At 37.3% G+C, this 25,737-nt stretch overlaps 1 protein-coding gene across 2 annotated transcripts; it reads right to left on the bottom strand.

The window, feature by feature from the left end:
* On the bottom strand, positions 1-25,511 carry IRAK4 (interleukin 1 receptor associated kinase 4). Of its 2 annotated transcripts, XM_084876669.1 has the most exons (12): positions 25,437-25,511; positions 17,895-18,064; positions 14,609-14,754; positions 13,645-13,821; positions 12,160-12,320; positions 11,200-11,264; positions 8,109-8,223; positions 7,680-7,789; positions 5,789-5,972; positions 4,572-4,634; positions 1,255-1,413; positions 1-1,120 (listed from the first exon to the last, which is right to left on the bottom strand). In XM_084876669.1, exons 2-12 carry the CDS (start codon positions 18,053-18,055, stop codon positions 1,085-1,087), a joined length of 1,377 nt encoding a protein of 458 aa, XP_084732795.1. In that variant the 5' UTR covers positions 18,056-18,064; positions 25,437-25,511; the 3' UTR covers positions 1-1,084. The 2 variants fall into 2 exon arrangements, with proteins under 2 accessions (XP_084732795.1, XP_084732796.1); XM_084876670.1 differs by lacking the exon at positions 14,609-14,754 and having other exon boundaries at positions 25,437-25,452.
* Between the last annotated feature and the right edge of the window lie 226 nt (positions 25,512-25,737).

The raw sequence follows: 25,737 nt of genomic DNA on the forward strand, positions 1-25,737 counted from the left end.
GTCCCAGCCAAAAGGTAGCTCTCATGAAAAGCAATCCTTAGGTCTTAGCCAATGTGGCCTTCTTACAACATGGTAGCTTCCTTCTTCAAGGTCCGCAGGAGAATCTCTCAGACTTCTGGCAAGAGCTCACCTTCTTAGGTCAGGCCCACTCAGCACAGTCTCAGATTAGTCCCTCAGAGTCAGCTGATTAGGAATCTTCACTGCATTGCAAAATTCCATCAACTTTGCTATGTAACATAATCTAATTACGGCCATATCATGGGAATATCATCTGGGGATATTTGGCTTGTGGTGAATAATTGCTTAAAAGAGCTCATTGTGGCCTGGCTGGCATGGCTCAGTGGTTGAGCATTGATCTATGAACCAGGAAGTCATGGTTTGATTCCCAGTCGGGGCACATGTTTGGGGTGTGGTCTTGATCCCCAGTGTGGGGTGTACAGGAGGCAGCCGATCAATGATTCTCTCTCATCATTGATGTTTCTATCTCTCCCTCTCTGAAATCAATAAAAATGAAAAAATAAATTAAAAAAGAGCTCAATGTGAACATGACCCTATAAAAAATTACTATAAAATTTTTATAATCATCTATATAAAATTTACATTTTATATAACTTTGTAAGTACTTTGTAAATATTCTGTAACCTTTTATTTTCACGACTACTTGTCAGAGAGGTACAGTAAGTATAATCCAATGCTACAGGTGAGAAAAAAAAACCAAGCTCAAAGCAGCTAGGAGACTGACCATAGCTTTTTAGAAAATTAGTAGTGGAGCTGGGCCTTTTCATTCCAGTCCTCTTTTTTGCTAATCCTGTAGTTTTCAAATTGTGTTTGGTGAGGTTCCAAGAAGACGTTTTAGGGATTACTGCACGAATCGAGGGTGGCACTAAGAAGTTCAGGCCAAGCGTTGATATGGCAACTCTACTTTTGTGTTTTGTATGTTGGAGGTTCTACATAAGCTTTAATAACCACTGTACTGCATCACGCTGCCTTGTTAAAAGTAAAAAGTGTTTATCAGAACATTTAGCCTAGAAAATGGTTTTGATAACTGTATATTAAAATGCCAAGAGTCTATTCTACTTAAGGTTTAAGAAGCCATCATTTCTTGCAGCAGCTGTTGGACCTTTTATAAAGACAGAGAGGAAAAACAACAACAAAAAGAACTGTATTAAATAGTTGTTTTGAAATGCACAATTAAGGAAAAAATGACAAACCCACCTCCTTCACTAATTTTAAATAAGTATAAAAAAATAATACCGTCTTAATGTCTGGTCTCTTATTTTTCTTTTCATTCAGACATTGACTGGCAACAGAGTACATAGTTTCAATGGAAGTGAAATCAATGTCATTCATCTTCTTATCAACGTAATCTTCAATTGTCTTTTCTTCATCTTCAATTTCTTCTTTAATATCTAGCTGTAAAACAAGTATTAAAACTTTGCGTTTCAAATGAAAGTGAAAACAATCAGAACATAAATCTTAATTATTTAGTCTACTTCATAATAATATGTACTCTTTTTTTAAAATATATTTTTATTTATTTCAGAGAGGTAGGGAAAAGGGGAGAGAGAGAAAAAAAAAACAAAAAACATCAATGATAGAGAAACATTGATTGGCTGTCTCCTGCAAGCCTCCTACTGAGGACGGAGCCCACAACCCAGGCATGTGCCCTGACTGGGAATCAAACCCTGACCTCCTGATTCATAGGTCAATACTCAACCCCTGAGCTACACCAGCTGGGCTGTAATCTTATTTTATTGTCTACTATTAAAGCCTTGTTAAGAACGGAAGACATATAGAAGAAACCTTATCTATTTATACATACATACATACATACATACATACATACATACTGTACCTCCTAGGTACTTTTCATTTGTGGTCTAATTTTTGTGTTTATGCTACTGAGCTAACGGTTGTTATGCTCCCATTTGCAGCACTTACTAGGCTGCCAGCGCAAGGTGGTCTGCTTCTTGATTTGCTCCTGATAACACAGTTCCAACTTCTGAAAACAGACTTTCCTCCCTTCATTCAAACCTCTCTGTAAGTACTCAAACTGTTGAATCAGAGATAGAGGAAGGAGGAAAAGGGAGGCAGAGCCATGGGGAAAAAGTAATGAACAGGGAGAGAGGAATAGGACTAGGATGATATAGTGGGTGGAGCAGTGGACCCAAAAACATATAGCCAAGACTTTTTTTTTTTTTTTAATTGATTTTTACAGAGAGGAAGAGAGAGGGATAGAGAGCTAGAAACATCGACGAGAGAGAATCATCGATCAGCTGCCTCCTGCACACCCCCCACTGGGGATGTGCCCGCAACCTAGGTACATGCCCTTGACTGGAATCGAACCTGGGACCCTTCACTCCGCAGACCAACGCTCCATCCACCGAGCCAAACCGGTTTCGGCTATAGCCAAGTCTTAATCCCCAGAACCTGTGAGTGTGGCTGCATTTGGAGGTGGGCCCTAAATCCAATGATGAGCATCTGTATATGAGACAGAAAGAGGAGAAAACAGACATCGAAGAGATGATGATGTGATCGCCAAGGCAGAAACTGGAGTGATGTGGCTACAGGTCAAGGCATGCCAACAGCCACCAGAAGCTGGAAGAGGTAAGGAAAGATTCTCCCCTAGAGACTCCAGAGCAATGTGGCCCTGACAAAACCTTGATTTCAGACTTCTGGCTTCCAGAACTGTGGGAATACATTTTTTGTCATTTTAAGCCCGAGTGTGCAGAAATTTTTTTTTTTAAAAAAAAATATATATATTATTGATTTTTCAGAGAGGAAGGGAGAGGAACAGATAGTTAGAAACATCCATGAGAGAAACATTGACTCAGCTGCCTCCTACACCCCTCCCTCTCCACTGGGGATGTGCCTGTAACCCATGTACATGTCCTTGACCCGACGAACCTGGGACCCCTCAGTCTGCAAGCCGACGTTCTATCCACTGAGCCAAACCTGTTTTGGCTAATTTTTTTTTTTAAGGCAGTCCTAGGAAACATACAGATGGCAAAGACTATTTTGTGAGGTGGACTATAAAGTCTCCAGAAACTCTTTCAAAAGAAAAATTTTGAAAATATTTGGGTAATAGCATAATATAGTGCTATGGTTATACTTTCATTAAAATCTTATTACTTTATAGTCATGTCACATTCAAACCTTAAGAATAAGTCACAGAGTATAATCTTTCTTGAAGTATTATGATTTTCACTATTATTTGAGGATCCATAAAACTTGTGACTGAGATGGATTCTATGTCTTTCTGTATTACATCCTTATTCAAAGCAAAATTTCAAGGCTTTTATAATATTTAAAGAGAAAAAAAGTCTCAGGTGAAAAGATGAAAAATTTTAGGCCTTTAGACAGGCAGGCCTTGCAAAATGTAAGGTAGCAAAATACCTTATTTTTTAACTGTCCTCCTGTATGATTAATCTATACACTCTCTGCATAATTCAATCCATACCCAAAGCTTTATCTATGCATATACACAAATGACTCAAAAACTGCATCTCCAGTCTCGGCTTCTTTCCTGACCACCAACCACCAATGAGACAGAGAATTTTAAATTTATGTGTACCATAGTAAAAAGTTCATTATAAAAATAATAACTTTTACAATAACACCATGTTCTCTAAATATGTTTTAATGTGAAGTATTATATAACATGTAATTTTGCATTACTACATACCCAGGAAACCATGGAAAGCTTTATAATGTAGCTTTATAATATAAAGTTTTAATCTGTAGCAATATTGTAATAAATATATATTTTATTTCTCATGGCTTTTCTTAAAAGACTAAGTACTCAGTTCTTGAGCGTATATAGTATATTTTTGACTTTCTAATCCCCTTCTGGGAAAATAATTTGGTAAACATACATTGTCTGAATTTGTCACACTGGTTTGTCCCCTTAGAACACATTAATTAGAATAAAGTCAGTGACATTATTTAACTAATTTTAAGAAAACCTTATACATGGAAGCAGATATTTCTATAAATCTTCAGTTTTATAAAAAGAGCCTCTTAAGTTCTTAAAATTTACTATATAGGGAAAAGTGGGGAGTGGCATAATTTTCCCACAGCGTTAGCATTCAGCTAGCCTATTTGTGTAATTGTCAATGAATGTCTAATATAACACATAGGTGATGTTTTCTATAACTTTATAAATAAAATACTTGATAATATAAATGGATAGAGAATTTTTGCTAGCAATTCTATTCTGATGCAAATTTGAATAGATGAAAGCCATGTTGTTTTTCCCCTTAGAGCTGAAAGACTGTTAATAATCACTCTGAAAGTAACAAGTAAAAATATACTGGAGATGACCTCAGAAATCATATAGTTCTATTCTAATTTACTCACAAAGAAACTAGAATACAAAATATGTAAGTGTCTTCTAAGCTTCACAAATACTTCATGGTAGAGCTGAAATTAGGAATATTTGATCCTTTCCATATGCGACCATGTAATTACCAAGAGAAAATGACATTTCTAGATATCAAATTTACCCACATAAATTTATATTATACATGCAAAGAAAAAGGACTCGAGAAAAAAATGAGTCTTTCAATTACCAACAACTGAGGTTCCCGGTGTTCATCCACAGCTGGAAGTCCAGTTATTATTTCTAGTAAAACCTATGAAGAGAAAAAACAACAAATCCATTAATGTCACACTCCAGGCAAAATATAGAAACTAGAAGGTATATAAGTCTTGATTATGAAATCTGGTTAGTCATTTTCACACACTGCATTATGTCTTTTAGGCATCAAGGCAGAAAGAACATGAGCTGTGGTCATTTCTCAACATCCTTTGAAGCTTCACTGACACCATGGGTCCCATCCACCCCACAAGCAGTTCTTGCTATTGGCAATTTACTAAACAGTCAGCCCCACTCAACATGTTCTGGACACACCTTTCCCTGTTTTGCAAGGAAGTCTTCATAAGAATAATTTTCTTTGGCTCTGAGGAGAATATTATTTTCTAAATGTTAGGCACATCCCAAACCCCATACCTTAAGTTCACAGTACTATGATGTTAAATTTCCATATATAAAACACATATGAAAAAATAAGGACCTGGAGGGAATTATGCTAAGTGAAATAAACCAGTCAGAGAAAGACAATACATATGATCTCACTAATATGTGGAATCTAATGGTGAACTAGTCAACTTCCCCAACTACCTCCACTCACTCCTCATTCCATCTTAAGTTATCAGGCATAGATTGGTAGATCAGAGAATGCCAAAGTGTATTTCTTTTAAAAAATACTTCATTTTTAAATATGACACTAAATTACATGCTGTATGACATTTATTTTAGGCATTAATTTACGTTTCATATGAATTCATGAAGATAGTGTAGCCAAAAATAATTTCTTGCAGTGATTTCAGAAATCAATATAAAGGCTTTACAAAGTTGGAGAAGTTTTTATAACTTTCTCATTTAACTAAAGGTTAAAGTGAAAGTTTACAGAGAGCTAAGCAAGGCAGGTGTATTCAAAATATTCTACCTAAATTTCATAATTATTACCAGAATGATTGATTATTGTTACTGATGATATATACTAGTAGCCCTGAGCACAAATCCTCCTTAGCTCTCTGCCTGCTGCCCCACCCTCCTGTAGCTCCCTCTGCCCCCCTCCCCTCCTAGCTTGCTGCCTTGCTCCCTCCTGTAGCTCTCTGCCTATGCCCCACCCTCCTGCTGATCCCTGATCCTGTGGTTACTTCAAGGTGTAAGGATCACTTGCATATTACATCTTTATTATATAGGAGGGTACATGAAACTTACCACACCAAAGCTGTAGATGTCAGATTTGGGTGTTATTTCTCCTCTCAAAGCCTCGGGTGCCATATAAGCTGTTGTTCCCACAATTCTGCTAGTCATGATTGTCTGGGAAAACTTCTCAGAAGCCCGTGCAAGCCCAAAGTCAGATATTTTGGCTGTAAAGTCTTCATCTAGTAGGATATTTGCACTGAAAAATATGTTAAATTTGCAGAGAAAAAAAATTATTAAAATTTTTTAATGTTGACTATTGCAGATATTTTTCCTTTGCTCACCTCCAGTCACCTCCACATCTACTTCTCTCGGCCTTTACTACACTATTGTCCGTGACCATGGGGTATGCATATATATTTTTTAGCTAATCCATTCACCTTCTTTATTCAGTCACCTCACCCCACTTCCTTCCCCTCTGGCACCCGCCAGTCTGTTCTATGTATCCCTATTTCTTGTTTCATTTTGTTCCTCAGTTTACTTTGTCCATTAGATTCCACATGTTAGTGAGATCATACGATATTTGTCTTTCTCTGACTGGTTTATTTCACTTAGCATAAAACTCTCCAGGTCCTTCTCAGGCAAGTCAAATGGTTCCTTAAGTAGCTGTATGAATATATATATATATATATATATATATATATATATATATATATGTATGTATATATTTACAGAGTATAACATGTTATATTATACAACATAAAAGCCTGTGTAAATAAATCTAGATTTCAGATTAAAGCTAAAAAAGAAATGACTGTATATTATTCCCTTTTGTTTGAGAAAAATGTTAAGAAAATAAAATTGAAATAATGCTGATCACATTAGTGAGAGATATTTTCATTATTTTACAAATAATTTATCACAGGGTCACTTCCCTTAAGGTCTGCCAAAGCACCATTCTTAACTCCTTTTGTAACATTTCTAAATTCATTTAAAAACAAATTTCTAACTCAATTATCTCAATTTTTCATTTCTTTTTTATTTTTTGTACTATCTGAAATCTTTCAAAGAAGAAAGAATAAAGCTAAAATGTCTTCATTCATTATATGCATTCACTCATACATTTACTTTCATTCCACAAAACTTACTGAGGACTCCCTATATATTATAGTATTTAAGCTCAGAGTGGGACATGGAGGAAATCTTCAAATCTTGTCTGTGACAAAGGTATATGCATAAATACTTTTTTAATCCTCACCTGATGATATGTTTTTATTGATTTTTAGAGAGAGGGAAAGGAGAGACACATCAGTGTGAGAGAGAAACAGTGATTGGTTGCTTCCCTGACATGACCCAACTGGGGATCGAACCCACAACCGAGGTATGTGCTCTGATGGGGAATCAAACCCACATTTTGATGTATGGGAGGACGCTCCAACCAAGTGAGGCACCTGGCTGTGGCCATGCATAATTTAAAAAAGTCCAATAAGTACTCCATAACGGTGATATTAGGTACAAAATGCAGAGAGACCGACTATATGAATAAAAGAACTGGAGAAAATTTGAAGGAAAAATGTGCTTAGTCCTGAATAATTATTAGAAATTGATGGTTAAATGAGAGAAAGATAGGCATTTCAGTCAAATGGAGCACCATGAAATAGTGATAAAAAGCATAAAAACATATGACCAATTTCAATAAACTGGTATTCAGGCTTGATCTTTTTGGGTCATAAGCTGACAATGCAGTAGTGAATAGGTAAGTACTGGTACAGACAGGTTAAAGGCTGATCAGGAGGGTTTGTAATAAAATCAACAATAGACAGCCAGGATCTAAGTAAAGGCAGAACCCTGGGGAGAAAAAGGACATCTATAATCTGGGAGTGCTCTAGATTGAGACATGCATGTGTGTAGAAAGAGGGAGGGCAAATTATTATTTAAAGATGGTTTTTCTAAAAGTAACATTTACCTTTTAATATCTCTATGAATCTGATGGTTTTCATGTAAAAAACTGATGCCATTAGCTGCACCCTGAGAAATCCTGCATCTCAAGTGCCAAGAAAGTGGTGGAGTACCATCCTTGTGAAGTAAAAAAAGAAACAAACCAATTTAAAAAATAGGAGGATAAAAATACCAACAGATAACAAAAAATGTTCCTAAGCAACTTTTAAACAGGGGTTAGCATTTCTCATTTCACAATAGAAATATGTAATATTTTACATTTTAGATGATTATCTAATAGAATGGCAACCCCAGTTTTTTGCATGATAAATGTATAATTTTCATAGAGCAGGAAAAATATTAAAATTGATGCAGTTTAAATGATTCTGTACTAAGATGAATATTAATATCCAACAGAGAAACAGAAAGCCAAAAATCTGATGAACAAATATCTTACCAGGCAAGACAGTCTGTCTAGTAATGAACCGTTAGGCATGTAAACATATACTAAGCAGAGGTCATCTCCATCACTTGAGAAACCAAGTAGTTCTACTAAGTTTTCATGTTGGCACCTGTGACAAATAATTTTTCACTCAAAATTATTATGATATACATATATAAACAGCTGTATGTTGGAAGTTATTCAGTTTAGAGCTTTAATAGAAAAAAAAGATCAAGAAAATATGTTTAATATCGTAATATGATATATGCTTATATATCTTTCTTATGACTTGATAATCTTCTGCAAACACTTCCCTTTTAGTCAATATTGATCAACTAAGAAGCAAAACATCTTCCTATTTTATAGTAAAAGTTCAATAATTCAGACCACTGGAACTTGTGATAATTTGGTTAGGGACTAGGCTGATGTGTACTTTTATTTAGCACAATTTTCAATTATAGCACAAATAAGATTTTAAGAAATCCATTGAAACCTGTATGAAACCCTGCTCTAACACAGTGGTTGGCAAACTCATTAGTCAACAGAGCCAAATATCAATAGTACAATGATTTAAATTTCTTTTGAGAGCCAAATTTTAAAATTTAAACTTCTTGAGAGAGAGAGAAAACTTAAACTTCTTCTAACACCACTTCTTTAAAATAGACTCGGCCAGGCTGTGGTATTTTGTGGAAGAGCCACACTCAAGTGGGCAAAGAGCTGCATGTGGCTCGCGAGCCGCAGTTTGCCAACCACAGCTCTAACACATCCAAAGCATTACTGATTTACAGACATCTGATCTTTAATCACATCTAATCTACACATTTCTGATATTTCATCATATCTGATTATTTGTAACCTAACTTGAGTTTCTTTATATATGTGCCAGTAAAAAAAACTAAAGAGAGCTCAAGTGTAACAAAACTGCAGACATATGCGATACAGCAGAAAGAAAACTGGACTCAGTGTTCAGTGCTAAGTTTAAAGTCCAGCTCTGCCACCTCCTGGATATGTGAACTATAGCAAATTAACAACTCACCAAGCCTCAGCAAATTTGCCTGCTGAAAGTGGATAATAATACCTATGTAACATGGATGCTGTGAGAATTAAATGAGCAAATATATGAGAGCCTTGACAGGTACCTAGAACATGATAAATATTCCATCCTTTGCTTAATCATTTGTTCATTCAAATTGATCTATAATTCTAGCATTTCGTTATTTCAAATCAGAGTTTGATTTTAAATCAGTCTATCCTCAAAAATATTTTATGAAGTGCAAATTAAAATGACAAATTCTCCATGTTCCAGCAAATGAGCACATTTTAGAAATGAGTAGATAACATATGCTGAGTTTATACTGTATATAAGGCACTATAGTAAATAATTTACCTGCTTTGTTTATTTATTCCTTACAATAACATAATGAAGAAAGAACTATTATATTTTACTTTATAGATGAGAAAACTAATGGATATAGAGTTAAGAAATGTGGCTAAGGTTATTCTTCTAGTAATGTCCAGAGATTGGTACTTATTAAAAAATAGTAATAATGTTCAATAATGGTGAGGTAGCAGTGAGGTTTGAATTGTAATACATTGCTGATAAGAGAATTAATTATCATAACATATGTAAGGCCATTTGGACATATACTTGGAAAGTCTTTAAAAAGTTCATGAATTCTGAACTATAATTCTTCTAGGACTCTATCCTGATGAAATAAGCAGAGTTGCATTTGAAGATTTATGTACAAAGAGATTTAAAGGAGCTTTAATTCATAATATTGAAAATCAAATAAACCTACTAGGGCAAACTCATTAGTCAACAGAACCAAATATCAATAGTACAACAACTGAAATTTCTTTTGAGAGCCAAATTTTTAAAATTTAAACTTCTTCTAACGACACTTCTTCAAAATAGACTCACCCAGGCCATGGTATTTTGTGGAAAAGCCACACTCAAGGGGCCAGAGAGCCACATATGGCTTGTGAACTACAGTTTGCTGACCACGGTAATAGGGTAATGATTAAACAAAACATAATCCTTATATATGACAGAATTTTATACAATAATTTAAAATATTTTAAAGTTATTTTTAATGACTTGGGGAAATACTATGCAGATATCATGAAGAAAGTACACCAAATATCAACAGAGGTTATCTCTGATATGATTAGGAGGTGATTTTTATTATTTTAAAAATATTTTCCTGTATTTCCTAGATTACCTACTTTGAAAAAGTTACTTTAGGATTGGCGAGTGGGGGTAGAAATGAGGAGAACAAATTGAAAAAGTGTTTTAATTTTTTTTATCACTATGCATTATTTTTACTGAAAATAAATTAATTCCAGTCTATTATTTCTTTCTTGAGGTTAAGCAACTAGAATTGGTGATTTATAGCAATGGGTGTAGTAAAATTCATATCAAAAGCTCAAGCTCTGGAATCAAACAGATCTGTATTTGAAACCCAGCTCTAATATTTACTGGCTATGTGAACTTTCTAAATCTCAGCGGGGAAAAAATGTTGAGAGGGAAGTTTTAACAATTATTGTTAGGATTAAATGAGACAATGCACATAAAATATACTGTATAGCGTCTTGTACACTATGTAAACTCAAATATCTATTATTGCAATTATTAGAATAAAGTTCCTAATTTGTTTCTGTTACTTTTCCAGATGATGCCCAACAATTTTCAAGCGTACTGGGTCAAGGCCTTCTAAGCACTCTGGTATATAACACTTCCCATACCATAAGTTATGGGTGTTAACTTATATCTAAGAGCCCATCATACTATACTTTTTTTTATGCCTACAATTTATCTCTCATAAATCCTGAGAGTAGAAAACATGATAATGAAAGAAAGTTGAAATTCTATAAAACTTTGCTATGTTTTAAATTAATGGCTGCTGTTCAATCTACAGGCATATGGGTATGTTTAGTTACGGAATTGTAGTAAAAAAAAATTTAAGTTGCTCTAATCTAAACCCTTTATTTAATTTGTATATATGTAAAAACATCACTACTTCACAGTACCCTTTGGGCAAGAAACCAGATCCCTCATTCCTTGCCATGCTCTTTTCCAGAGTATCACACCGCCAAATAAACTTACTTTGCCATTACTTTTATTTCTTGATCAAACTGTTGTTTCAATTCTTCATTACTAATGTCAACCACCTGAAAGAATAATATACAATATAACAATACAATAACCCTAAGGTTCCTAATGCTAGGACATGGCTAAAGAGATCAATTGTCTGACACTACTTTCCTTAAAATAGCAAGGCATTATTCTCCCCATGTTATAGAACAACTGAGAACTAGTGACTTGCTCAAGGTCCCATGGCTGGTTAGTGGAAGGAAAAGAATCTTATAAACCAAGTAAACATATAAACCTCACCGAGTTATTATGGGAGTGAAAAAAATAATATGAGACTTTACTGCATAAACATTTTGCAAAAAAAAAAAAAAATTCTGTGGAGCAGAAAACATGTTAATTTAAAGGCAAAAAGAAAAATAAAACCTGCAAAAGTATTTTTAGTGTATATATATATAACAGGGTGACTCTCTTTGTCATATTAATATGTACTATATTGATTTAAAAAATATAACAACAAAACAATAAATAAAAGATGAATACCCTAACAGATATAGAAACAAAGGATATAGAAAAGAAAATTTTCATTTTTAATGTACATTTTATAAACTTTATTTTTAAATGAGAAAATACAAGAAATTTATTTCTATAAAATGTTCTTAGCATCTTATAATTTTAATCTTTGTTATGCATGAAGCACTATGTAAAACTGGGGTTCTCAACTTTATTTTGTGAATCTCCCATAATTGTATGAATAATGTTATGTATGTGTGCATAACTACATTTTGGGTAGAAATAGGACCCATAGCATTCAACAAATTTTTAAATCTTAACTACCAGCTTAGAATGATGTTTATTTAAAGAAAATGTGCACTGCAATAACATATTTCCTAAAGATTAATTTAAAACTTATTTAGAGCACAGTAGGAAGTAACTCTTCCTTTAAATCTTTTTATCCCTGGGAACAAAACTTACTGCTGCAAGCCTCTTCACAGCCACAGTTCTGTTGTCCACATAGCCTTTATAAACAACTCCGAATCCGCCCTCGCCCATTTTGTTGCCACCAACAGAAATGGGTCTTTCATCAAAGTTATTTGTGACGTCCTTCAATTCGTAAAATGAAAAACTGTGAAAACCTATAATGTCAATAAAGTAAGGGAAAAAGTGCTTCAATAAAAGAGTGGTTTTAGCAATTCCAGTATTTTATCAATTTAAGTATTTTATGTTTAAATATTTATTACTTTGGATTAGGCACAATGAGAGAGAGCAAAACGATTTTTAAATAAAAAATTTTAGTCACTTGTTTTCTTCATAAAATAATCCTTTCAAATTATGTAAATATTTACTTATGGACTCTACTCACTAATAATATGACTTTTACTTAATAACAATAAGTAAAAGATGAATACCCTAACAGAAATGGAAACAAAGGATATAGAAAAGAAATTTTTTATTTTTTAATGTATATTTTATAAACTTTATTTTTAATGAAGATGGTGCCTAATAAGTCAGGAGGGGAAAAAACTACAAAAGAGCTATTGCCAGTATGCACAAACAAAAGGAGGAATTTGTTTTTAGCAGTAATGGTCTTAATGACAAACCACCAGTACAGCAATTTTCAACCTTGTTCACCTCACAGCACACATAAGGTAATTAGTAAAATTCTTTAAAATACAAAAAGAAAAAAAATTTGCCATTCTGACAAAAAAGTTAGGTACAATTTTTCTTTGTTTTATATTATTTTATTATATTTTTAAAATATATTTTATTGATTTTTTACAGAGAGGAAGAGAGAGGGATAGAGAGTTAGAAACATCGATGACAATCATCGATCAGCTGCCTCTTGTACACCCCCACTAGGGATGTGCACGCAACCAAGGTATATGCCCTTGACTGGAATCGAACCTGGGACCTTTCAGTCTGCAGGCTGAGGCTCTTTCCACTGAGCCAAACCGGTTTTGGCATATATATATATATATATATATATATATATATATATATATATATATAATATATACACACACACACACACACACACATACATATATGTTTTTGTTTTTTTTAAGAGACAGAGACAGAGAGGGATAAAGATAGAAACATGGATGAGAGAACATCAATCAATTGCCTCATGCTCGCCCCCTATTGGGGATTGAGCCAGCAACCCCAGGCATGCGCCCTGACCGGGAATAGAACTGGTGACCTTTTGTGTCATGGTTTGACACCCAACCACTGAACGAACAACACTGGCCAGGCAAAATAGGTATACTTTTGATTTATTCACACTATACAGCTATTGATGTATTGGCTATTGTCATTTTTTTTTAAATTTGACAATGTAAGGGAAAAGAGGTCAATGCCTCTGACTAAATAGTCAAGTATTGCATGTTTTAAAAATTATTTCAGCACATTGGTGAAAGATCGTTGCCCTAGTCAGTGGAATGCACTGCAAATGTTACTTACGCGTATCACTAACTTCTAAACTTTCTGTACTGGAGGAGTCAGGTGGCGTATAATTTTGCTCAGGATTCCGCAGAGGTTTCACAAATGACCTGTCTTTATTACAAAGAGGCATCTGATTCTGCTCGACTGTTACAGCTTCTTTACAAGGCAGCGTTTTAACAGCTTTGGGAACAGCATCTGCCAAATGAAGCAAGATACAAGTCGTCCCTCCGTAGAAATAGTGAAAAAGTTAATCTAGAAACTTGGTTCATTTAAATCATTGCAGTTTCAACCATTAGCCCCATATTCTCACAGCACACACAGAAGCTACCTAGTAAGAATTTTGTTTTGGAAAAGACAGGTAAGGCAGTGTTTTCAAAAAATAGGTAAGGAACCACCTGCATAAGAAGCACTGAAGTACCTGAACCCAAATTCCAGAATTCCAATAATGATGTCTATAACAGAGCCCAGAAAGCTACCCGTTTACAAAAACCCCAGATGGTTCTTGTGTACACCGAGAATCCCTGGTGTTAATGACATCAACGGGAAAAGGAAAAGTCATGGGGAAAGCAGCAAGACACTACTTCACCAGAGTACAGGGTAAGGAAATCATGAACCACAGAGTCCCATTGGGGTGGAAGTGGAGGGTGAAAAAAAATAAGAGCTTAAAAAACAGCCCCCCCAAAACCCCCCAAATAATATCTAATTCCCATCCTTCTAAACTTCCTACTGGCACCAAACGACCTTACTTTAATGGTGGGGTAGGACTCAGTCACGAAGCCTCCATCTCTTTAACAGCAAGCAAGTCTGCAGAGCCCTATGTCTGGGGTGCTTGTTAAGAGCTGGGGACAGATGAAAGAATGAAAAGGAGTCTCAAATGTCAGGCTCATCTGCTATGAGAAAGAGTGAGAGTAAGAAGAAATGGTTCTGTTTTTGCTGCCTGTCTTTCCACCCTCATTGCTGATGCCCTAGTCACTCAGTTTACCTGGTAGCAAGAGACTCGCAGGGGCAAAAAACTCATTTTGGATCAAAAGATCCACAAGATCACCAACTGTGCAATTTGTGGTGCCCCAGTCAAACAGTAATTCACTGGTGGGACTTTTTCCAGTTTGAAGTAATGCTTCAAATCTCCTTAAAAGCAACAAAGAAAGAAAATTAGTATGTAAATGGAGTTAACATGAAAATAGGAATCAATCCCCCTGTTCCTTTCTGACAGCTCCGCCTATAATGTTAAAGAAAAGGGACAATAAAAAAAACTAGCTAGGCTCTAGCTGGTTTGGCTCAGTGGATAGAGAGCTTCAGCCTGTGGACTGAAGGGTCCTGGGCTCTGTTCCAGTCAAGGCACATGCCTAGGTTGCGGGCTAGGTCCCCAGTAAGGGGCGTGCAGGAGGCATCTGATCGGTGATTCTCACTCATTGATGTTTCTATATCTCTCTCCCTCCCCCTTCCTCTCTGAAACCAATAATAATATATTTAAAAAAAGAAAAGGAAAGAAAAGAAAACCAGCAAGAATTACAGAAAATAGGAAAGATAAGCAGAAGAAAAAAGATGGTGAAAGTGATGCTAATATGTTAACACATACAGAGCAGTTACTGAATATTTGCTCAGTGGACTACAGGACATACATATATGAACCATTTTATTCTGAAAGACACTATGAATATCATACTAATGAGAAAGCCAGGCATGGAGAGGTAAAGTAAGCAGCTCATAGCCACACAGCCAATAAGCTGTATCTAAATTAAGATCCAAATTCCGATTTCACTTGATGTAGGAATGTGCTCTCAATCTGCAAAGCTCTATTACTTCTCTAGCAGAGTTAATGATATAATATACACTGAGTGGCCAGATTATTATGATCTCTGAATGTATATCCTATATAATAAAAGGCTAATATGCAAATTGTCCCCCAACCAGGAGTTCAACTAACAGGCAGGCCGACTAACCGCCCATGTCCCCTCTACTTGGCCAGGCTGGCTGCACCCCACCCATGCATGAATTCATGCATACACACACACACACACACACACACACACACACACACACACTGGGTGGCCAGATTATTAAGTGTTCAGAGATCATAATAATCTGGCCACTCAGTGTATATATATTATATATTAATTCTGCTAGTCAGATGATTTTTAACAAACCTGTTTAAAGAAACAGAATATATGTAAACTTGGAGAAGTATTCCTTTGATCTTTACTATATTTCAGTTAAATTTTAATACAATCAGTTTTTCATTCCCACTTCTTTAAAAACTAGTTTTGAAAAGTAACATTTAAAAACTTACATTTTCTTCCAAATTTTTTATTTTGAAAAATTCCAAATAAAGTAATACCATGAACAACCATTTATCTTTCATGTAGTTTCACCAGCTGACCAATTGATAACATTTTGCCATGTTGTGCTCTTGCATGCGTTCTTTCCCTGTCTCTCTCCATCTCTCTCTCTCTCTCCCTCTCTCTCTCTCTCTCTCTCTCTCTCTCTCTTTCACTCTCTCTCTGTGTGTGTGTGTGTGTGTGTGTGTGTGTGTGTATCACATATGAGGCACATAATGGCAGTTTGTACCATTACTGGTGACACAAAGTTTGACTACTTGGTTAAGAAGGCATGTTTCAGATTTTTTCTCTTTTTATAGAGAAATTTCTCTATTTTCCCTTCATAATTCTCAAGTAAGCTGTGGGTAATAATTTCATATCTCATGCAGCTTTGCTCATTAATAACCTTTCACTTTGTGTTTTTTTTGTTGTTGTTGTTTTTTAGCACTTACTAAGGAGCCTTGTATGAACCAATTACTCACTGGTAGTTGTAAACTGGTAACTTTCTAATTCTATCTTTCTTTCAAAAATTATTTGCTTTTTCTTCCCACCACCACTGTCTCATCTTCCAAAGTTTTTAACAGTAATATAAATAAACTATCTTAAAAAATAGGCTGGCAAGCTCTAAACTGAAGCTTTTTCTAAGTAATTTAAGATCTTCATCCTTCATATGAGGAAACATTTCCTGGAAGGGAGTCATAGTTTTAGGTTAATGCTAAAAATCACAAATATATTTCTTTTCCTCTCATTTTGTTAATCCTCATCCAAGGATATTTTTCCCATTGATTTTTAGGGAATGTGAAAGGAGAGGAGGTGGGAGGGAGGAAGGGAAGGAGAGAGAGAGAGAGAGGGAGGGAGGGAGGGAGGGAGGGAGGGAGGGAGGGAGAGAGAGAGAGAGAGAGAGAGAGAGAGAGAGAGAGAGAGAGAGAGAGAGAGAGAGAGAGAAAGAGGGAGAGGTTGACTGGTTGTCTCCCATGCACCCCATGTGCCTGAGAGGATCAAACCTGCAAACCAGGACACGCCCTTGTCCGGAAATGGAACCTGTGACCTTTCGGTGCTCAGGTGATGCTCTCACCACTTAGCACACTGGGCAGGGCTACATTTCCAAAGACAGGTTTTGATATAGGTCTGAGCTGAAATAACTGACCACAATAAGATCTGTACTTATATTCTATACTAAATTAAGCAGAGATGAATAGAGAGGAAGAATAGAAATTATCTGAAGACAGTGTTGAGAAATCCTAGCTAAGAAATAAAAATTCTGTTCACAGATGTATACATTTATGAGCAACTAGAAAATGCCCATTTTAATTCCCAAAGTACACTGCTAAAGTGAATTAGAGATTTATACACATAGAAGTTTAGGTTCCACAATCGTGCTAGCAATTCTTGTGTTTTAAAAAATATATATTTTATTGATATTTTACAGAGAGGAAGGGAGAGGGAATATATATAGAGAGAGCTAGAAACATTAATGAGAGAGAAACATCAATCAGCTGCCTCCTGCACATTCCCTATTGGGGATGTGCCTGTAACCAAGGTACATGCCCTTAACTTGAATTGAACCCGGGACCTTTCAGTCCACAGGCTGAGGATCTACCACTGAGCCAAACCGGTTTCGGCTGTGCTAGTAATTCTTATAATATTTTTGTTACTTCAAACTGGAAATGACAGTGTAAATCAGACTGAACTGTACTCCTTGGCTTGCTAAACAGAATCAAAATAAAAGTGGGAATCTTAATTCTAATCCAAAAACCTATTTGCAAGATTGCAATATTAGCCTAGCTAATGAAACAAACATTGCAAAACAAGGGGGAGGTGCTTTTTACCAGTATCTCTACTGGGGAGACATTTATTTTCTGAACTGCAATATTAGACAGCATTTATACCTATCAGTCATTCTAGATTGTGATGTAATAATTTTAAAAGGAAAAGAATTTTATACATTACCTTATATGAAACTGATTGTATCTATCATCACCAGATGGTTTTTTAATAGCTACTGCTAACTTCTTCCATCCTTCTTGAGGATCAATAAAATCTGACAGCTTTCTAATTAGTCCAACATTGAGGCAGCGCACATATGTTGATGGTGTTACCGGTTTGTTCATCTTCTATTCCTATAATAGCAAAAATTCTCATTAAAATTTTACAGTAGTTTTAGTGATGATATCTATGAGCTTATATATCACTCTGCTATAACATATGAATTGTTAGCAGCTGTACATACTCTATAACAAAGAATAGTCCAAAGACAATTATAGGTGATGCTTGAACAACAAGGGTTTAAGCTATGCAGGTCCACTTATTAGTCTACGATAGATGTAGACTAGAGGTCTCAGCCTGGCCTGCAGGGATTGGGCCAAAACCATAAGTCCAACATTCCCCAAGGGATCCTGGATTGTAAGAGGGTGCAGGCCAGGCCGAGGGACCCCCCTGGTGCACGAATCTGTGCACTGGGCCTCTAGACTGCATATAAGATCTTTGTTTAATCTTTTCCTGCTCTCCCCCCTCTCCCCTTCCTCTGAGATTCATCAATCTGTTCCATGTTTCCTTGCCTGTGTGTTGAGCATCTGCCCCCTTGGTGGTCAGTGCACATCATACTACTGGTAGAATGGTCCAACAGTCACTTAGGCTTTTATATACAGTATATGGATATTTTTCTATAAATACTGTAAATATATTTTCTCTTCCTTATGATTGCTTTAGTAACAATTTCTTTTCTCTAGCTTACTTTGTTGTAAGTATACAGTATCTAACACAAAAATGTAACATACAAAATATGTGTCAATCGAGTGTTTATGTTATCTTTAAGGCTTCCAGTCAACAGTAGGTTATTAGCAGTTAAATTTGCAGGAAGTAAAATATTACATGTGGATTTTCAACTGCATGGGGGTCAAAGCCCCAATCCCTACATTGTTCAAGGGTCAACTATAGTTGATATCCTAATAAATTAAAATTGTGGTTTATTTGTTTATCCTCTGGGCTTGCTTTTTTTCTCTACCTATAATATCAATTAAGAAATTATAATTTATCCCCTGATACTGACATTTTATGAGTGAAATTTACACAAAGGAGTAAAAAGTTTACCTTTTTTCCCCCCATAAAAAATACTGTGAACAAATTTAGGAATGAAATCTATTAATAAAAGAGATTTATTTTTCGATTTAAAATAGGTTTACCAGTCAGCACATATTTCTATTAAATATTTATGCAATACTCTTTGGTAGAAGAAATATAAATATCCTGAAATAACTTGTGTAGCATTAAAAGATATGGTCTATCCACCAGCATTTCACATAACTTGCTCTTCCCTGTGAAGCCTCCACCATTTTTGAGTCCATCAGCTCTATCTGATCACAATTCATTCCCTACTAAGGCAAACCCTATGGCTTACCACCTTAACTACTCTCTAGGCCACATGTGTCAAACACAAGGCCCGCGGGCCAAATCCAGCCCGCCAGGCCTTGCAATGTGGCCCGCACCACGCTGTCATCACTGCACTCCGCTGTCAGTTTATGACATTGTCAGTTTATGACTGTTCAGTAAACCATTCAGCCCGCGATTTAGGCTGGATTTTAGATTTTGGCCCCTTCTCTGATTGAGTTCTCTAGGCAGAGCCTTTATTTCCTCTGTCCCCTTTTTCTTCCGTTACTCCACCTTGGAGAGCTGTAGCTAGGGATAAATCTCACTATTTTACTTATACACCAGTGCTGCTGAATACAGCTAGAGAACCAGATGACAACAAATTGGTGTGAATACAGATTTATGGGGACCCCTTTTCCACTGGGCCTTCAACACAACCATTAATCCTTTTACTTGTCTTCAATCATTGTCCTTAGTGAACTATTTCACACCTTTACTTCTCTCTATGTGATTTTATTTTATCTCCGTGGCCCTCATTCTCCTTCTAATTAATCAAGACACATAGATTCAGATATTCTTCTGCCAATTATTCTCCTCCCCTTTACATTTTTAATTTTAAGATGTCATACAATTAATATTTAGAGTAAAGAATATATTCATGTCGTACAAAATCCAGAATCTATAAGCAAAAAGTCTCTCTATATCCTAGGCCTCTATATTAGCATTTTCTTCTCTTTTGCCTTCTTTGAATACAATATCTAAGTAGCTTTGACTGCCCTCAACCTAATTATCTTTTATCACTGCACAATTTATTTGTAATGATATATTTATTTGTTTAGTTTTTTACTGGCTGTCGCCACCATTAGACTATAAGTTCCATGAGTTCAGAGACATTGGCCATTTTATTCACTAATATATACTTGTTACTTCAACCTTCTATTCATACACTAATATGTGAAAATTTCATATAGTAAGCATTCTTTTTTAAAAATATATTTTATTGATTTTTTTACAGAGAGGAAGGTAGAGGGGCAGAGAGCTAGAAACATCGATGAGAGAGAAACATCAACCAGCTGCCTCCTGCACACCCCCTACCGGGGATGTGCCCGCAACCAATGTACATGCCCTTGACCGGAATTGAACCTGGGACCTTTCAGTCCACAGACCGATGCTCTATCCCAGTGTTTTTCAACCTTTTTTGGGCAAAGGCACACTTGTTTCATGAAAAAAATCACGAGGCCCACCACCATTAGAAAATGTTAAAAAATTTAACTCTGTGCCTATATTGACTATATATAAAGTAATTCTCTTGAATAGGAATCAAATAAACACAAAGAAAGTATTTTATAATTACTTTATTATGAAATATTAAGTAAACAAAATAGTGAAAAATTATAAAATTCTTGTCTTGTCTGCATCTACGGCACACCAGGCAACATCTCGCGGCACACTAGTGTGCCGCGGAACAGCGGTTGAAAAACGCTGCTCTATCCACTGAGCCAAACCGGCTTCGGCATAGTAAGCATTCTTTACCTAAATCTCTCTCCTAAGCTCTACTTACTGCCATCTCCCCTAGTAGGTATTCACATTTAATATGACCAGAATTTATTTCCTCCATCTACTTAGTTGGTCAAGCCAAAAAAGTCAGGAATCAGCTTCTTTGCTTCCCTCACTCTTCTTTTTCTTTTATAGCTCATCTTTCATTCAATTATTTTGATTTGATCTTCTAAATCTCTTAATCTTTTTCTTCTCCATTCCTTGATTGTATACTGTTTCCAGGTTTTCATTTCTCCTAGAATAGATTATTGCAAAGTTTTCAGACTGGTCTCCCTTCAATTTTTCATCTAGAGGAATCTACTTAACCAAGTAAGATCACATAATACTTTTCCTGAAAACTCTCAGATGGCTTCCTGTACCTTTTAGTGTCAAGTTAAAATGCCTGTCATACGGTAGTACATAAGGCACATGATAATTTAGCCTTTCCCACCTCTCTAACTTCATCTCTTATTATTTAATGGCATGTATCCTATGAGATTACATAGGATAATCTCTTTTTTAAAAATATATATTTTATTGATTTTTCTTACAGAGAGGAAAGGAGAGAGACAGAGAGCTAGAAACGTCGATGAGAGAGAAACATCCACCAGCTGCCTCTTGCACACCCCCTACCGGGGATGTGCCCGCAACCAATGTACATGCCCTTGACCGGAATTGAACCTGGGACCTTTCAGTCTGCAGACTGACGCTCTAATGCTGAGCCAAACCGGTTTTGGCACATAGGATAATCTCATAGCAAACTCCTTGCCTGAGCCTAACCATGTCCTCCTGTGCTATTACTAATGCTTGGATTTTTTTTTTTTTTGGATGGGGGAGAATTATCCTTAATCCTTTTCATTCATTCCTCTATCCTCCCACCTCACCCAAATCTGTCTTAAGACAGCTCCTTCTGCCGGGACCGGTTTGGCTCAGTGGATAGAGCATCAGCCTGCGGACTGAAGGATCCCGGGTTCGATTCCGGGCAAGGGCATGTACCTTGGTTGCGGGCACATCCCCAGTAGGGGGTGTGCAAGAGGCAACTGATCGATGATTCTTTCTCATCGATGTTTCTAACTCTCTGTCCCTCTCTCTTCCTCTCTGTGAAAAATCAATAAAAAATAAATTAAAAAAAAAAGACAGCTCCTTCAGACTGGCTCGGCTTGACATTCCTCCTCTGGGTCCTGTCACACTCTGCACACACCTATTACAACATTTATCCCTCATAATTGTTTTATCCCTTGCTAGACTGAAAAACTTCTCTGTAGCTCCTATTACCAAGTACAACAATTTTCAACTGCTGCAAGAATTTTTAAAACATGGAATACCTGACTAGTAGCGGGCACTGACGGATTTACCCTTAGATTGTCAAATAGAAAAATGACAACAGCCAACACAATAGCTGTCTGGTAGGAATGTATCACAATTATACCTATTTTTTTTTTATGAGATTAGTATGTCATATGAAATAAGACAGTCAGAGAAAGACAAATACCATATGATCTCACTATGTGGAATCTAATGAACAAAATAGAAACAGAGGCATGGGTAGATGGAACAGACTGACAGATGGCAGAAGGGAGGAGGATGGGAGGAACTGGATGGAAGAAGGTGAAGAGAGTAGCCAGAGAACATATATGTATAGCCCATGTGGACACAGACAATAGTGTGGTGAAGGCCCGGGGTGGGAGTGAGGTGGAGGGACTGGGTGGAGGTAGGATGGGTGGTGGTGGTGAAAATCTGTAATAATGTCAACAATACATATAATCTATATATCACACACAAAAATCCATTGCACTCTGAATGAATCTTTTATTCTGAATGTGACTTTGATCTTATGATCCTTCTGAAAGAGCCTGGGACAACCTAACCATACCCTGAGAACTGCTGGTATAATATTTGTTTCAAGACTTAAAGCTTGGCTGAAGATACAAAGTGAGTAGTGAATAGAGTATAGGTTAAGAGGTCAGCTTTGAACAGAAGGAAACCTCTTCTGAATCTAGCAAGAGGGAAACAGAGGTTTGAGTGCAGATATATTTGAAGGGAGAGAAAGAATTCCCACACAATGTTATTTTCTCTGTGAAGTGGGAGGTAAGGTCATCTAGGGTTAAGTAAAAGAATTGCCCAAACACTTTGAGAGCCAGCCACCTGGTAATTGTCTACTATCCCTTCAAGTCCACTGCAACCTTTTGACTTTCCCTAATGTCTTTTACTTCAAATTGTCACCTGGTTGTTTTTCTATTAAAACAGTTATCATAAGTTATTATTTACTAAAGGCCCGGTGCATGAAATTCATGCATGGGGCAGGGGCAGGAGGGGTGTGCCTGAGCCTGGCCTGCACCCTCTCACAATCTGGGACCCCTTGGGGAATGTCTGTCTCCCAGTGTAGGTTCGATACCTTTAATCCGGGACTGTTGGCTCCTAACTGCTGGCCTGCCTGCCTGATTGCACCTAACCAATACTTGCCTGCTTGATCACCCCTAACTCCTCTGCCTGCCTGTCTGATTGGCCCTAACCACTCTGCTTGCCTGCCTGATCACTGCTAACTGCTCACCTGCCTGCCTGATCACTCCTAACCATCTCTGCTTCAGCCCCACCAATGTGGCTTCATCTGTAAGGACTTTTGGAAGGTCTTTTGGCTATCTGATCTAATTAGCATATTTTTATTATTACAGATGTGTCTACCTTATCTCCTATACAATCTCCTCTCTGGACAGAGATCCAATAAAATTCAACATTAGCAGCTACTCACAATATTTGTGTTAAATGAGAGAAAGACTGTTGTTTTTTTTTACATTAAGAAATTCTAAAAGCCTATAGCTTTTGCAGTTGCTCTATACACATTATTTTTTTTTATTTATTCAGAGTTCTACTGTGTGATTGACAAAGCTCATAAAAGTAGAACTGCTTAGTCATCCTAAAAGCTAGAGCTAAAACATGGGAATTGAGTGGGGGGAGGGGGAAACAGTCTATTTTAAAACCAGCTACCCAATAACTGGGTAGCTCTCCAGCACCCAGTTTTCTAGCAAAGGTTATGGCATAGGGATGCCAGAAAAAGGAAGGCTTTCTAACAAGTCCTCCATACACATATGTCTTAAACTTTTAGATCTCAAAATTTAACATTTTTCTTTAAATACACATTCATATATCACCCCTAACACATATTTGGAAGAATATGCACAAAAATGTTGACTGTGGTTATCTCTTGAAAATGAACTTTCTGGTGGTTCTTTCATTTGCTTTACTGCATCACCAATAATGAAAATAAGTGATCTGTGCAAAAAAAAAATTTTTTTTTAAAGTATCACCTCTTTCAAAGTGTTCAAGATTATTTTACTTTCGTGTACTTAAAGTCAATGGAAGTGCAATGGGATATATTGCTTATAAATAATAAATAAATATATCCATGATTATTTCCTCGTACCATTGATTTTTGTGGTAAAGAAACATCATTCACATTTCCAAACAAGACAACTCAGACAAGAATAGAAGGTAAATTGATAATTGAGAAATATACTAAAAGCAGTGTCAGTTTGTGAAACCCAATGCCTTCTCACTCATATGCACCTTCTGCAACAGACAATGGACTGTGCCCAAAACAGGATTAAAAACAATTTTCTCATCAAATGAATTAGTTCAGACTGTGCTTCATTACCTCTCTGATCAGTGGCAGAGAGTGGAGGGAAGATAGATGTTGAGGTTGCAGGGGCCTGGGTTCCAACACAGCTCTCCCACAAACCAGCTGTGACCAGGGCAATAGCTCAATTCACTAGATCCTTCATCTGAAAATCAGAGATGGTAATACCTAAGAGTTGCTATTCGTTTTAAAATCAGCAAATGTGAAGGACCTAATCCTGTCAATAACAGGTGATAAAAAAATGCAGTGATAATTATTTCATGGCAGAAGTTATTCTTATATCACATTTTAAAAAATGTACAGAGCTGTATTTAAGCTCAGTTTTCAGCATGGTGGTGAGTGAGGATCTACCAAGACAGCAGCAATGAGAGGTCTGAGAATATAGCCAAGCTTTTCAGATTGCTGCCAGCCTCGTTTTATCAAGCAAAGCGGCCTGTCAGGTACACTTTGCCTGTCTGACATTGCCTTCCCTGATCCTCACATCCCCTCTCGACTTTCTAATTTCCTGGGAGCTTGGAAGCAGGAGAAAGGAGCAAACTGGAATCTCGTGGAGAAGCAATGCTTCCCACGTCCCGAGCATCGCTGCCGGGTGCTGTCCTCACTTCCTGGTTCTCAGGGGAAGAGATTTCCCAGCCGGGTCCTCGGAACCATCCCCTGGGCGCGGGGAGCGGGGAGCGAGGTCCCGCTCAGCCCCGCACAGCTGGGCGAGGAGGCCCTTCAAGCCGGGGCTCCTCCTCGGGGGCGCCCCACCTTCTGATGCCCAGGCCCCCACCCGAGGTTCACCGCGGAGCAAGCTCTGCCCACGCAGCCTACTTCCTCTCTCACTTTCCTCACTCCGGAGCTAAGGCGATAAGATAACGGTCCCTCCACAGCCCGCGGGCAGCGGCCCGGCGGCCGAGGGGCAGGCCTCCGACCACCGGAGGGGGAAGGAGGCGCCCACAGTCTGAATCCCTTACCTGACGGAGCGGACCGACCCTGCCCCGCGGAGCAGGCGGAGGAGGAGCCAGTGCCCTGGGAAGGGGCGGGGCGGGGCGGGGCGGGGCGGAACGGGCCCAACCCTTTAGGCTCCGCCCCCGGAGGAGGGCGGGGCGAAATGGAGCCGGGGGCGGAGCCTAAAGAGTTGGGCCCGCCCCGCCCCGCCCCGCCCTCCCCTGCCTGTCGGACCCTCTGGGCGGCCGTACAAAGTGAGAAATTTTAGGTCTCGCGCGAGGCGCTACTTTAAGCGGGCGCCTGCCCCTTTAAATATGCCACTATCGG

This window comes from Pipistrellus hanaki (assembly GCF_964339955.1).
Source record: "Pipistrellus hanaki genome assembly, chromosome: 3".
Classification (NCBI taxonomy): domain Eukaryota; kingdom Metazoa; phylum Chordata; class Mammalia; order Chiroptera; family Vespertilionidae; genus Pipistrellus; species Pipistrellus hanaki.